Source organism: Platichthys flesus, chromosome 8 (assembly GCF_949316205.1).
Source record: "Platichthys flesus chromosome 8, fPlaFle2.1, whole genome shotgun sequence".
NCBI classification, from domain to species: domain Eukaryota; kingdom Metazoa; phylum Chordata; class Actinopteri; order Pleuronectiformes; family Pleuronectidae; genus Platichthys; species Platichthys flesus.
Genome location: NC_084952.1, coordinates 21,113,972 through 21,128,545, shown reverse-complemented (window position 1 = coordinate 21,128,545; position 14,574 = coordinate 21,113,972). Strand labels below are relative to the sequence as shown.

The window sequence follows — 14,574 nt, the reverse complement described above, 5'->3', positions numbered from 1 at the left end:
TGCTACTGGCTTTTGCAGTACAGTAGAAAGTACTACAAGTAGCCAACACATGCAAATACCAGTCAATTGGCAGTGGTGGGATTTGAACCCACGCCTCCTGAGAGACTGGAGCCTAAATCCAGCGCCTTAGACCACTCGGCCACACTACCATTAAACATGACTTAACCCAAAAAATGTTGAGTCGTTTCGATGAAAAGTCCACTTTGACGACAATTGGACAATCAAATCGAAGACACACATGGAAGAACATTCAAAACTTCAAACACATACCCTATGGGAGTATAGAGCTTTACTCAAGATCAATAGACCACAAAACTATCAGCCAAGTTAAGGGCTTCAACTGTTGGGTCTATTCTGTCACGTTTTCAACTTCAAAAGCCAAAGCAAGTCACTTTCAGCAGGAGATGAGTTAACGTTTAGAAGGCGAGGACAAGGGTAACATAACAGATAACAATGGAGTGGATAAAGTATTCCTTTAGCAGAGGATGGTTTCGATCCATCGACCTCTGGGTTATGGGCCCAGCATGCTTCCGCTGCCCCACTCTGCTCTTGTTTAATGATATAATTTCATACGAACATAGTCTTTGGTTTTATAAGGTTTTATCAGCAGCTTAATCGACAGGACTTGAAGGAAGTTATTGGTAAATGTGAAGTCATGTGCTCCAGTCTGAAGGTGCACATCTTAACTCTTATCTCGTTTAAAACCAGACGGGAGAAAAAGAAAATGTCCTCCTGTACACCTCATTGGATATCCCATGTGCTTCAAAGCTCGGGTGGCTGTTGCAGTTTTGAACAACAAGAGAGCTTCTTATAGTAGATAAGGTGCAAGTAGCCAATAGATTCAACTGATAGTCTTCTGGCAGTGGTGGGATTTGAACCCACGCCTCCTGAGAGACTGGAGCCTTAATCCAGCGCCTTTGACCACTCGGCCACACTACCATTAAACATGACTTAACCCAAAAAATGTTGAGTCGTTTCGATGAAAAGTCCACTTTGACGACAATTGGACAATCAAATCGAAGACACACATGAAAGAACATTCGAAATTTCAAACACATACCCTATGGGAGTATAGAGCTTTACTCGAGATCAAAAGACCACAAAACTAACAGCCAAGATAGGGGCTTCAACTGTTGGTTCTATTCTGTCACGTTTTCAACTTCAAAGCCAAAGCAAGTCACTTTCAGCAGGAGATGAGTTAATGTTTAGAAGGCGAGGACAAGGGTAAAATAACAGATAAAGGAATCTTTTAGCAGAGGATGGTTTCGATCCATCGACCTCTGGGTTATGGGCCCAGCACGCTTCCGCTGCGCCACTCTGCTCTTGTTTAATGATATAATTTCATACAAACATAGTCTTTGGTTTTATAAGGTTTTATCAGCAGCTTAATCGACAGGACTTGAAGGAAGTTATTGGTAAATGTGAAGTCATGTGCTCCAGTCTGAAGGTGCACATCTTAACTCTTACCTCGTTTGAAAACCAGACGGGAGAAAAAGAAAATGTCCTCATGTACACCTCATTGGATACCCCATATGCTACAAAGCTCAGCTGGCTGTTGCAGTTTTGAACAACAAGAGAGCTTCTTATAGTAGATAAGCTGCAAGTAGCCAATAAATTCAACTGATAGTCTACTGGCAGTGGTGGGATTTGAACCCACACCTCCTGAGAGAATGGAGCCTTAATCCAGCACCTTTGACCACTCGGCCACACTACCGTTGGAAACTAGATTTAACCAAACAGACAGGAGGGGTTTAGATGTAAATGACACTTTGATGACAATTGGACAATCAAATCGAAGACACACATGGAAGAACATTCGAAACTTCAAACACATACCCTGTGGGAGTATAGAGCTTTACTCAAGATCAAAAGACCACAAAACTATCAACCAAGTTAAGGGCTTCAACTGTTGGGTCTATTCTGACACATTTTCAACTTCAAAAGCCAAAGCAAGTCACTTTCAGCAGGAGATGAGTTAACGTTTAGACGGCGAGGACAAGGGTAACATAACAGATAACAATGGAGTGGATAAAGTATTCCTTTAGCAGAGGATGGTTTCGATCCATCGACCTCTGGGTTATGGGCCCAGCATGCTTCCGCTGCCCCACTCTGCTCTTGTTTAATGATATAATTTCATACGAACATAGTCTTTGGTTTTATAAGGTTTTATCAGCAGGTAAATCGAAAGGACTTGAAGGACGTTATTGGTAAATGTGAAGTCATGTGCTCCAGTCTGAAGGTGCACATCTTAACTCTTATCTCGTTTAAAACCAGACGGGAGAAAAAGAAAATGTCCTCCTGTACACCTCATTGGATATCCCATGTGCTTCAAAGCTCGGGTGGCTGTTACAGTTTTGAACAACAAGAGAGCTTCTTATAGTAGATAAGGTGCAAGTAGCCAATAGATTCAACTGATAGTCTACTGGCAGTGGTGGGATTTGAACCCACACCTCCTGAGAGACTGGAGCCTTAATCCAGCACCTTTGACCACTCGGCCACACTACCGTTGGAAACTAGATTTAACCAAACAGACAGGAGGGGTTTAGATGTAAATGACACTTTGATGACAATTGGACAATCAAATCGAAGACACACATGAAAGAACATTCGAAATTTCAAACACATACCCTGTGGGAGTATAGAGCTTTACTCGAGATCAAAAGACCACAAAACTAACAGCCAAGTTAGGGGCTTCAACTGTTGGTTCTATTCTGTCACGTTTTCAACTTCAAAGCCAAAGCAAGTCACTTTCAGCAGGAGATGAGTTAATGTTTAGAAGGCGAGGACAAGGGTAACATAACAGATAAAGGAATCTTTTAGCAGAGGATGGTTTCGATCCATCGACCTCTGGCTTATGGGCCCAGCACGCTTCCGCTGCGCCACTCTGCTCTTGTTTAATGATATAATTTCATACAAACATAGTCTTTGGTTTTATAAGGTTTTATCAGCAGCTTAATCGACAGGACTTGAAGGAAGTTATTGGTAAATGTGAAGTCATGTGCTCCAGTCTGAAGGTGCACATCTTAACTCTTACCTCGTTTGAAAACCAGACGGGAGAAAAAGAAAATGTCCTCATGTCCACCTCATATGCTACTGGCTTTTGCAGTACAGTAGAAAGTACTACAAGTAGCCAACACATGCAAATACCAGTCAATTGGCCGTGGTGGGATTTGAACCCACGCCTCCTGAGAGACTGGAGCCTAAATCCAGCGCCTTAGACCACTCGGCCACACTACCATTAAACATGACTTAACCCAAAAAATGTTGAGTCGTTTCGATGAAAAGTCCACTTTGACGACAATTGGACAATCAAATCGAAGACACACATGGAAGAACATTCAAAACTTCAAACACATACCCTATGGGAGTATAGAGCTTTACTCAAGATCAATAGACCACAAAACTATCAGCCAAGTTAAGGGCTTCAACTGTTGGGTCTATTCTGTCACGTTTTCAACTTCAAAAGCCAAAGCAAGTCACTTTCAGCAGGAGATGAGTTAACGTTTAGAAGGCGAGGACAAGGGTAACATAACAGATAACAATGGAGTGGATAAAGTATTCCTTTAGCAGAGGATGGTTTCGATCCATCGACCTCTGGGTTATGGGCCCAGCATGCTTCCGCTGCCCCACTCTGCTCTTGTTTAATGATATAATTTCATACGAACATAGTCTTTGGTTTTATAAGGTTTTATCAGCAGCTTAATCGACAGGACTTGAAGGAAGTTATTGGTAAATGTGAAGTCATGTGCTCCAGTCTGAAGGTGCACATCTTAACTCTTATCTCGTTTAAAACCAGACGGGAGAAAAAGAAAATGTCCTCCTGTACACCTCATTGGATATCCCATGTGCTTCAAAGCTCGGGTGGCTGTTGCAGTTTTGAACAACAAGAGAGCTTCTTATAGTAGATAAGGTGCAAGTAGCCAATAGATTCAACTGATAGTCTTCTGGCAGTGGTGGGATTTGAACCCACGCCTCCTGAGAGACTGGAGCCTTAATCCAGCGCCTTTGACCACTCGGCCACACTACCATTAAACATGACTTAACCCAAAAAATGTTGAGTCGTTTCGATGAAAAGTCCACTTTGACGACAATTGGACAATCAAATCGAAGACACACATGAAAGAACATTCGAAATTTCAAACACATACCCTATGGGAGTATAGAGCTTTACTCGAGATCAAAAGACCACAAAACTAACAGCCAAGTTAGGGGCTTCAACTGTTGGTTCTATTCTGTCACGTTTTCAACTTCAAAGCCAAAGCAAGTCACTTTCAGCAGGAGATGAGTTAATGTTTAGAAGGCGAGGACAAGGGTAAAATAACAGATAAAGGAATCTTTTAGCAGAGGATGGTTTCGATCCATCGACCTCTGGGTTATGGGCCCAGCACGCTTCCGCTGCGCCATTCTGCTCTTGTTTAATGATATAATTTCATACGAACATAGTCTTTGGTTTTATAAGGTTTTATCAGCAGCTTAATCGACAGGACTTGAAGGAAGTTATTGGTAAATGTGAAGTCATGTGCTCCAGTCTGAAGGTGCACATCTTAACTCTTACCTCGTTTGAAAACCAGACGGGAGAAAAAGAAAATGTCCTCATGTACACCTCATTGGATATCCCATGTGCTTCAAAGCTCGAGTGGCTGTTGCAGTTTTGAACAACAAGAGAGCTTCTTATAGTAGATAAGCTGCAAGCAGCCAATAAATTCAACTGATATTCTACTGGCAGTGGTGGGATTTGAACCCACACCTCCTGAGAGACTGGAGCCTTAATCCAGCACCTTTGACCACTCGGCCACACTACCGTTGGAAACTAGATTTAACCAAACAGACAGGAGGGGTTTAGATGTAAATGACACTTTGATGACAATTGGACAATCAAATCGAAGACACACATGGAAGAACATTCGAAACTTCAAACACATACCCTGTGGGAGTATAGAGCTTTACTCAAGATCAAAAGACCACAAAACTATCAACCAAGTTAAGGGCTTCAACTGTTGGGTCTATTCTGACACATTTTCAACTTCAAAAGCCAAAGCAAGTCACTTTCAGCAGGAGATGAGTTAACGTTTAGACGGCGAGGACAAGGGTAACATAACAGATAACAATGGAGTGGATAAAGTATTCCTTTAGCAGAGGATGGTTTCGATCCATCGACCTCTGGGTTATGGGCCCAGCACCCTTCCGCTGCGCCATTCTGCTCTTGTTTAATGATATAATTTCATACGAACATAGTCTTTGGTTTTATAAGGTTTTATCAGCAGCTTAATCGACAGGACTTGAAGGAAGTTATTGGTAAATGTGAAGTCATGTGCTCCAGTCTGAAGGTGCACATCTTAACTCTTATCTCGTTTAAAACCAGACGGGAGAAAAAGAAAATGTCCTCCTGTACACCTCATTGGATATCCCATGTGCTTCAAAGCTCGGGTGGCTGTTGCAGTTTTGAACAACAAGAGAGCTTCTTATAGTAGATAAGGTGCAAGTAGCCAATAGATTCAACTGATAGTCTACTGACAGTGGTGGGATTTGAACCCACGCCTCCTGAGAGACTGGAGCCTTAATCCAGCGCCTTTGACCACTCGGCCACACTACCGTTGGAAACTAGATTTAACCAAACAGACAGGAGGGGTTTAAATGTAAATGACACTTTGATGACAATTGGACAATCAAATCGAAGACACACATGAAAGAACATTCGAAATTTCAAACACATACCCTGTGGGAGTAGAGCTTTACTCGAGATCAAAAGACCACAAAACTAACAGCCAAGTTAGGGGCTTCAACTGTTGGTTCTATTCTGTCACGTTTTCAACTTCAAAGCCAAAGCAAGTCACTTTCAGCAGGAGATGAGTTGATGTTTAGAAGGCGAGGACAAGGGTAACATAACAGATAAAGGAATCTTTTAGCAGAGGATGGTTTCGATCCATCGACCTCTGGGTTATGGGCCCAGCACGCTTCCGCTGCGCCACTCTGCTCTTGTTTAATGATATAATTTCATACGAACATAGTCTTTGGTTTTATAAGGTTTTATCAGCAGCTTAATCGACAGGACTTGAAGGAAGTTATTGGTAAATGTGAAGTCATGTGCTCCAGTCTGAAGGTGCACATCTTAACTCTTACCTCGTTTGAAAACCAGACGGGAGAAAAAGAAAATGTCCTCATGTCCACCTCATATGCTACTGGCTTTTGCAGTACAGTAGAAAGTACTACAAGTAGCCAACACATGCAAATACCAGTCAATTGGCAGTGGTGGGATTTGAACCCACGCCTCCTGAGAGACTGGAGCCTAAATCCAGCGCCTTAGACCACTCGGCCACAATACCATTAAACATGACTTAACCCAAAAAATGTTGAGTCGTTTCGATGAAAAGTCCACTTTGACGACAATTGGACAATCAAATCGAAGACACACATGGAAGAACATTCAAAACTTCAAACACATACCCTATGGGAGTATAGAGCTTTACTCAAGATCAATAGACCACAACACTATCAGCCAAGTTAAGGGCTTCAACTGTTGGGTCTATTCTGTCACGTTTTCAACTTTAAAAGCCAAAGCAAGTCACTTTCAGCAGGAGATGAGTTAACGTTTAGAAGGCGAGGACAAGGGTAACATAACAGATAACAATGGAGTGGATAAAGGAATCTTTTAGCAGAGGATGGTTTCGATCCATCGACCTCTGGGTTATGGGCCCAGCACGCTTCCGCTGCGCCACTCTGCTCTTGTTTAATGATATAATTTCATACGAACATAGTCTTTGGTTTTATAAGGTTTTATCAGCAGCTTAATCGACAGGACTTGAAGGAAGTTATTGGTAAATGTGAAGTCATGTGCTCCAGTCTGAAGGTGCACATCTTAACTCTTACCTCGTTTGAAAACCAGACGGGAGAAAAAGAAAATGTCCTCATGTACACCTCATTGGATACCCCATATGCTACAAAGCTCAGCTGGCTTTTGCAGTACAGTAAAAAGTACTACAAGTAGCCAACACATGCAAATACCAGTCAATTGGCAGTGGTGGGATTTGAACCCACGCCTCCTGAGAGACTGGAGCCTAGAACGCCAGCAGCCGTCGGATCGTCCGGGGAAATGTTTGAAATGTTGAGGAAGATCTGACCTGACAGCCAATCAGGTTCGCGTCCTCAACATTCAGCGGCCAATCGCTGGGGCGAATTGTTCCCTTCGCTCGATCATTTCAAACATTTGACCAATCACAAGGCTTAAATGTTGAAATGTTTGAGACAGCTGATGTGGGCGGGGATGCCTCCGGGAGGGGGCAAGCTGGGGGCGGTCCCAGAGGACGAGCTGACCTGGGAGGACCCGCGCCGCCGGAGTTTACGCTACGCTAGCTTGAGAACGGTCCGACGCTAAAGCTAAGTCTTTCATTCGAAACTACCAAGTTCTTCAAAATGGTAAGAATTTACACATTGAATAGAGTTGCATGATTTGCCCTTAAGTAAAGCAGTTCTTCCACCTGTCTTGTTAAGTTGTCATATCCATGTATTTAGCTAAATGCATTAAAATAAACTCTGTTATCTGACGGCGATTTCGTCGGTTGTCATGGACGGACATTTGTTAATGTTATTTATTTAAGTTGGCTCTAGGGTTAACGTAGTAACATAGAAATAATTTCCCCTGTTGTCATGTTGTCATTGACTTTGTTTTCGTTTTCCACGTTATAAACTGGCTTTCTTTTTCTTGTGTCGACCGAGGGGTGGGGGTGGGGTGCTTAAACTGGGGTTGGGGGAGTTACAGTATGAATACAGTTTACTCTCAGCACTTACACATTTAATACAGGGGTATGACATAACTATACATATAAGAGTAATTCCTCCTGTCACCTAATGTCGTCATATACGTGTATTTAGTTTTCTTACAAACACTTTCACCATTATTTCTCTTTTTATCTGCTGCCATTGTTTGCTATTGTAATAGGATATATATATATATGTATATGTCATGTTCTCATAAACATGTATTTAGCTACCTTCTATAACATGCTTTACTTTTCATCTGTCATAATACCCTTATGCCACATCTGAGTTTTTCATAGGATTATTACAATATTACAAGACTGATGGTCTGGCTTTTTCATGTACTTACAATTTAAAATGTATTTTAAAAGTTCATGCATTTCTGTCACCAATGGCAACATCTTGGGGTATAACATAACTATACATATAAGAGTAATTCCTCCTGTCACCTAATGTTGTCATGACCGTGTATTTAGTTTTCTTACAAACACTTTCACCATTATTTCACCTTTTATCTGCTGCCATTGTTTGCTATTGTAATAGGATATATATATACATGTATATGTCATGTTCTCATAAACATGTCTTTAGCTACCTTCTATAACATGCTTTAGTTTTCATCTGTCATAATACCCTTATGCCACAACTGAGTTTTTCATAGGATTATTACAATATTACAAGATTGATGGTCTGGCTTTTTCATGTACCTACAATTTAAAATCTACTTTAAAAGTTCATGCATTTCTGTCACCAAAGGCAACATCTTCGAAATCACATAAGGGAATGGCAGACTCAGAGTGGATGTCACGGCTGAGGAAGTTTGCCAACACTGGGTCCTGGCCTGCAGGGGAGGGAAACAGGCCAGCTCCCAGGCAGAAGAAGTGGTACCAGCTTTATCAAATGGTATATGTACATAAATTACCCTAATTTGCATTGTTTTATACTATCACAATGAATGTTATACATAAAAAGCAGTAACTTAAGTTGTATGCACTTAATTAAAATGTACATCTATTATTTTTAGATTGAGAAATGTCCAAGGATGGGACATTCACATCAGTCTTTGTTTGGTCATGTGAGACATTGTACATGTGGATTCCACACTCAGAAGGTAATCCTTTTCAATATAAGTAATATATATATATATATATATATGTATTTATATATAACACTAATGTATGTACTCATGACACAACAGCCAACCACAGCAAGTACTACCCAGGGTCCCACAGGGCAACAGGCAGTAGCAGTGGCTCCCACCCTTCCAGGCACAGTGGTGCAACAGGCAGTAGCAGTGGCTCCTGTCCTTCCACGCACAGTGGAGCGACAAGCAGCAGCAGTGGCTCCTGTCCTCCCAGGCACTGTGGGGCAGAAACAAAGTACAGCAGGCAGTGCGGTCCCAAAGCAGCGACCCCTGTTGAATTTGTCAATGGTATTCAGAGATTAATTAAGATTCACTGAATGATTGTTTACAATATAACCCTCTCGTGACACAGCCTTTTGCTCTATTGCCTTTCAGTTTACAAAGCCTAGATTTGGTGGCTCCCATGTCACGGCTGCAAAGCCGAATCTTAGTGCTAGCAGGAGAGTAACACAGGTAAATAAGAGATCAAATTGCATCACTTTACATTGTGTTTTTAAGACAACTCACTTAGACTGAATGCTTTACAGACCCAAGCCACCAACCTCCCCACAACTTCTCCGGCCAGCATTGCTATCTTAGTAAGTATTTTAGGTATAGGTTTTCCCAAGACTATTAACAGTATTAAAAGCCATTCAAGTCTAAAATAAAATTTGAAGCCTCAATATTATTGTTTCATGTAGCGCGGCTGTTTGAACTAATAGCTTATGTTTCGATTGTGTTGTCAATGTATCTTCCTTGCTGTGTATTTACAGGCTCCAGACCCTCAGACACATGCTCAGGCTTCGGTGCCTGTCCTCAGCACCACAGCAGTGTGTGCCTCTGTGTCAGTGAGTTATTTAACATTTAATTTCATACTGTGGAGCATAAGCAGCGTCTTTCATCATAATAAAATATGTTGATCCATTTTTTTGTTATTGCACAGACCGCTGACTCCAGGACAGAGACTGAAACACAGCTGCCCCGTTTGTGGTCAGAAGGCTTGCCTCCTGTGGACCATAAATGGATTGTGAAGTCTCTGTTCAAGATGGGGCCAAGAGGAAAATTAGTGCTTAAAGAGAATCTGAAGCTCTGGCACTTTCCACCACAGCCTAGTGGCCTTTACCATCAGGCTCCGGGTCCAGACCGCTTTTTTGCCCATCCACTTCTGGTCTGGATGCCTTACAAGCTGTGGAAGGTGAAGGTGGTCTGTCCAAACCTTGCCTGTGGAGGGCACCAGCTAACAGGAGCGGGTCTGCACAAGAGGGCACGCCGAGTCCTGGACGAGGACAGGATGTACAACATGGTGACAGAGACACTAACCTGCACCAAATGTAGATCCAGCCACGTGTCCTGGAGTCAGACTGTCCTCAAACAACTGTCCAAGGCACAGCAGACACAATTCCGGGTCATCCTCACACAAAAGTGATTACCGTTAATTTACTCTCTTGCCTTTTCAAGTAGAAATGCAGTATATAACATACAATTACTGATATATCTGTCTATGATCAAGGTTTGCATGTGACATCCGGGTGATCCGAAAACTGCGGGAGAGAGGCCTTGGTAACAGCCCAACGCAGCTTTTAAAGAAGCTGAAGGAGAACCACACAGAGGAGTGGATGAGTCGCGCATTGATGTACACCGACGAGTGTGTGGACTTCAGCGAGCGACCCGCACTGCTGCCCCTGTCGTTTCCCGAGGCTCCAGAGCCTGCTGTTGTGCCGAGCTGTAAGTGGCTCCTGTCCGTTTACTGCCAGGACATTTTGACGAGGGTGGATGACATCATGGCCAGGATTACCTCAACATATGGCACAGTCCTCAAGATGGATTCCACCAGAAAGGTAAAAGAATCTTTGTCTTTCAAATCTGCTGATTATATTAAGATTAATAAGTAATTGATTAGTCCCTCAATGGGGAAATTTAGAATGTTACAGCAGCAGAAAGACATAAAAATAAGTAGCATGTAGTACTAGGGTGAGGGATATAAAGAAGGATATAGAAACATAGTACAGTGAATTTTGCACCGTTGAGAAGTGTTAAAGTGACAGTCCATAGTGAGGTTGCATGTAGTTTTACTAGGAGCAGAGGTGGTTGTATAGCCTTATAGATATATTATTAACGACTGCCTGTATTTCTGAATCATGTTCACAGAGGTCCTCTACATTTTTTGTGCTTCAGATCACCAAGAAGCTCGCTGGAACAGCCAAAGGGACAGCCCACTGGCTAACCTCTGTGGGTAATGAGTACGGTCAGGTTCTCATCAGTGTCATGACCGCTCAGGAGGGAGCTGGCCTGGACTTGATGGCAGCGGGATTGATGAAGAGGTACCAGCTGGCTGGTGTGGATCCCCCTGTTGCCTTATATGTGGACTGTGGCTGCTGCACCGAGGGAGGAGAGACCAAGCTGAAGGCCAGATTCAGCGGGTGGCCGGACATTATTGTAAGGCTTGATATCTGGCACTTTATGCGCAGACTTGCTCTGGGATGCACAACAGATGCTCATCAGCTGTACCCAGGATTTATGTCTCGCCTTTCAGCGAGCATATTTGAGTGGGATGCAGCTGATTTAGCTTTGTTGCGAGAAGCAAAAAGGCAGCAGCTTCGGTCCCAGGGTCTGCCCTCCCTCACTGATGGCGACATAGACAAACAACTCTCCAGGGAGGAGATGTCTCTCCACTGTCGTAGGAGGACCCGTGGTGAGGAGACCACCATTCGCCTGCTGGAGGAGCTGCTTGGGTTGCTGATGGGCAGCAGAGGTAATGACTCCAGTGGTGTTCCCCTGTTTGACCGAGAGAGGATGGAGCACATCTGGCGTGTCCAGAGAAAGCACGTCAAATGCATCCAGGACCCACCAGGTGTTGCTCTATACACCAAGACAGGGGAGCTCACAAAGGGAGGTGTGCGGTTACCTGTTTACAGATGTGCCAGAGGCTCTACATCTCTCGAGTCATTTCATCTACACCTCAACCGCTTCATACCAGGTTTGTGTCTGTCAGACATTTAAGTTTATATGCTGAATAGTCCAAGAATATTTCATCGTTTGATATTTAATATGTATTTAATGTGTACTTTTAGGGACGAGTGCCAACAGTCTGAACTTTCAGATATATCTCCTGGAAGGGCTTCACAGATGGAACCACGACCGGGGGGTTGCTGCTCTGTCCACTGGACAATCTCCTTTGCGCAGCTACTCCAGTGACCTGGTTCAGGCCCTCAACAACAATTATCAGAAGCTGTTTGGCAGGAAGGTGGTACCACAGTTCTGTCCACCCTCACGGTACACTGGTAAGCATTTGTGATTGCATTGGTAATTTACCTCAATTTTTAAACCCTTTATTAACTGTATCAACTTTTGTAAACAATCTAATTTAATTCTGTTGTTTCAGGAGAGCTCATAGGGATGCAATATCTGTTCCGGCAGACTGGTCAGGCACTGCAGGATATGCACCCTGATTCAGAGGAAGCTGCAACCCTGATAGAACAGCATGACGTGGAGGACGACATGGAGCTTGATGAGGGTTTTGCTGACATCATGGAAGATCCCACTGTGTTGAACCTTGGGGTTCCTCAGGCTTCAGCATCTCAGACTCCTGATCCCTCTGCCATTTCTTCTCCTCTTCTCTCCCTGGTTCCTGGTACATCCACCCTGGCTCCTAGTATTTCCACCCTGGCACCTGGCTCATCCTCTGAGGTCCCTGGTACATCCACCCTGGCACCTGACACATCAACCCTGGCCTCTAGTTCCTCCTCTGAAGATGATATTCATGCTGAAGATGAAGACATGGTAAGTCTAGCTGTGTTCGTTTTAGAATATGCATGTAGATATGTGCATGCTTCTTCACTATTTTTGATTACACATGTTAACATATTTTATCATTAAACAAAAAAAGTTTTGTGAGTGAAAGTTTTACACCCTATAAACTGTTGAATCTTTTTTACAGGCTGTTGATGACCAAAATCTCCCCGGATACCAGCATGTGGACAGACTTGCTGAGTATTTGGTGGCGCTTCGGGATCAGACGTCTCTTTGTCTTAGCAACCAACAGGCGAGTAGGATAGTGTCACTGTGGGACAATCTGAATCAAGGTGACAAGCAGCGGGTGGTTTATGCCGCACGACATCAGGAGAGACTTTTGAGTGGACGCTTCAGAACTCCAAAGACGCCCTCAAAAACCCCTGGTGTGGAGAGTACCACCCGCTGCATGTTGGGTGCGAGTAGCACACCTGCCCAGTGGCCTGACTGCTGCCGGTTGGTGGAAACCATGTTCATCAGACTCTGCAATATACACCAAAGCCCGGCAAAAAAGGGTAAGAGGGCTACTTCTCGGTGGTCCTTAATTTTGAGGGATTACCGCAAGATAAGGCAGCTTGTTGTCGGCAACTGCCGGGTGATGCAGGGTTCTGAAATTCAGCTGGTGGAGGTGAATCAGAGCACGCTCATCCAGTGGCATAATCACCGGCAGAAGAAACAGGAGCTCTCTGTGCTGCTCCAAGGCACTGCATTGCCTCCAGCCCTGGCAGAATCCGATGAGCCTCTTCAGGAGGCAAGATTGCTCCCTGCTGCACCCACGCCTGCCCGGAATGAACATCAATACCGGCTGCCGCAGAGTACAGCAGGTCAGGCCAAACAGAGGCAGACGGGATCTGGTCAGCTCCCTGTCAACATAAGGCCAAAGGGACCAGTGAAGAGACAGTTATATGCAACCCCACCAGCTCCAGCACCAGGACCCATCATTACACCTCACATCTTAACACCATCCGGACTGGTTCAGGTTGTCTTTCCTGTGCCAGTAGGCAGCTATCCTCAAACCAGTGCGCCTACCAGCACAGTGGAAGCTGACCCCGCCCCTAAAAGGCCATATAGGCGAACAGTGGCCAGCAACACTTGCAAAAAGTGTGGCCAGTTCCGCACTTCTGTCACTGGACACAGCCAGTACCATGGAAAGGTGTATTGCCCTCAGTTTGAAGCCTTAACAAAAGACCAGTGGTTGGAGGAAATGAGGAAAAAGATGTAAATAGTTCATATTTGTAAATAATAGTTTTATTGTAAATAGTTTTTTTAAATGTTTGTATTTAATTCTGGGTACTACTGCGATAGTCAATTCCATATGCCCTGTTTTTTATCTGTCTGTTTAAATTCAATGTTTCTATAATTCTTATTTCTATGAACACATAAAACTGGTTTACAGCAATATATGAGTGGGTGTTTTTAATGACAGTTAGCAGCACATCAACAACAACAACAACCTCCATAAGAATAATTATGGTGATTCTTATAATGATGAAGCACATTCAATAAGAGAAACATGGTTTGTGAAGTTAATATGGGAGGTGGTCTCTGATGTACAGTAGAAGAAATGTCCTGATGAGGGACCGGAATGGAAAGATCCTCCACTCCTGTCGTTTGATGAGTCCTGTGGAGTGGGAGGTAGTGCAGGTAGGTGTTATTACACAATGAACTAGTCTCATAACAATATAATGTGTAGAAAAATAGGAGGAAATTCGTAATCATATGAGGAATGAACACGCACCTTCGCAATCCCGGAGTCTAGGGTTCGAGTCCCACTCGTGCAATGACCAAAAACATCAAAAGTGTTATATTTGTGTCTAGTCAGCTAGAAATACATTTATCTAATAGAAATTGATATAAAACTTCACATCGCTCCTTTCCTTTTCCTTCTTTCCCTTTTTCCTCCCTTT

The 14,574-nt window shown here is 43.5% G+C and overlaps 1 protein-coding gene and 8 non-coding genes across 9 annotated transcripts; 1 reads left to right on the top strand and 8 right to left on the bottom strand.

Moving 5' to 3' along the window:
- Positions 1-67: 67 nt before the first annotated feature.
- trnal-uag (transfer RNA leucine (anticodon UAG)) lies at positions 68-149 on the bottom strand. Its single transcript has one exon. It is a non-coding gene; the product is annotated as a tRNA-Leu (tRNA).
- Positions 150-857: 708 nt separating this feature from the next.
- trnal-aag (transfer RNA leucine (anticodon AAG)) lies at positions 858-939 on the bottom strand. Its single transcript has one exon. It is a non-coding gene; the product is annotated as a tRNA-Leu (tRNA).
- Positions 940-2,423: 1,484 nt separating this feature from the next.
- On the bottom strand, positions 2,424-2,505 carry trnal-aag (transfer RNA leucine (anticodon AAG)). Its single transcript has one exon. It is a non-coding gene; the product is annotated as a tRNA-Leu (tRNA).
- A 650-nt stretch (positions 2,506-3,155) lies between these two features.
- trnal-uag (transfer RNA leucine (anticodon UAG)) lies at positions 3,156-3,237 on the bottom strand. Its single transcript has one exon. It is a non-coding gene; the product is annotated as a tRNA-Leu (tRNA).
- Positions 3,238-3,945: 708 nt separating this feature from the next.
- Positions 3,946-4,027, bottom strand: trnal-aag (transfer RNA leucine (anticodon AAG)). Its single transcript has one exon. It is a non-coding gene; the product is annotated as a tRNA-Leu (tRNA).
- A 693-nt stretch (positions 4,028-4,720) lies between these two features.
- On the bottom strand, positions 4,721-4,802 carry trnal-aag (transfer RNA leucine (anticodon AAG)). The gene has a single exon. It is a non-coding gene; the product is annotated as a tRNA-Leu (tRNA).
- A 709-nt stretch (positions 4,803-5,511) lies between these two features.
- On the bottom strand, positions 5,512-5,593 carry trnal-aag (transfer RNA leucine (anticodon AAG)). Its single transcript has one exon. It is a non-coding gene; the product is annotated as a tRNA-Leu (tRNA).
- Positions 5,594-6,241: 648 nt separating this feature from the next.
- trnal-uag (transfer RNA leucine (anticodon UAG)) lies at positions 6,242-6,323 on the bottom strand. Its single transcript has one exon. It is a non-coding gene; the product is annotated as a tRNA-Leu (tRNA).
- Positions 6,324-9,827: 3,504 nt separating this feature from the next.
- On the top strand, positions 9,828-14,060 carry LOC133959245 (uncharacterized). Its single transcript, XM_062394363.1, has 6 exons — positions 9,828-10,300; positions 10,389-10,716; positions 11,054-11,855; positions 11,950-12,159; positions 12,261-12,658; positions 12,816-14,060. Exons 1-6 carry the CDS (start codon positions 9,924-9,926, stop codon positions 13,887-13,889), a joined length of 3,189 nt encoding a protein of 1,062 aa, XP_062250347.1. The 5' UTR covers positions 9,828-9,923; the 3' UTR covers positions 13,890-14,060.
- Positions 14,061-14,574: the final 514 nt, after the last annotated feature.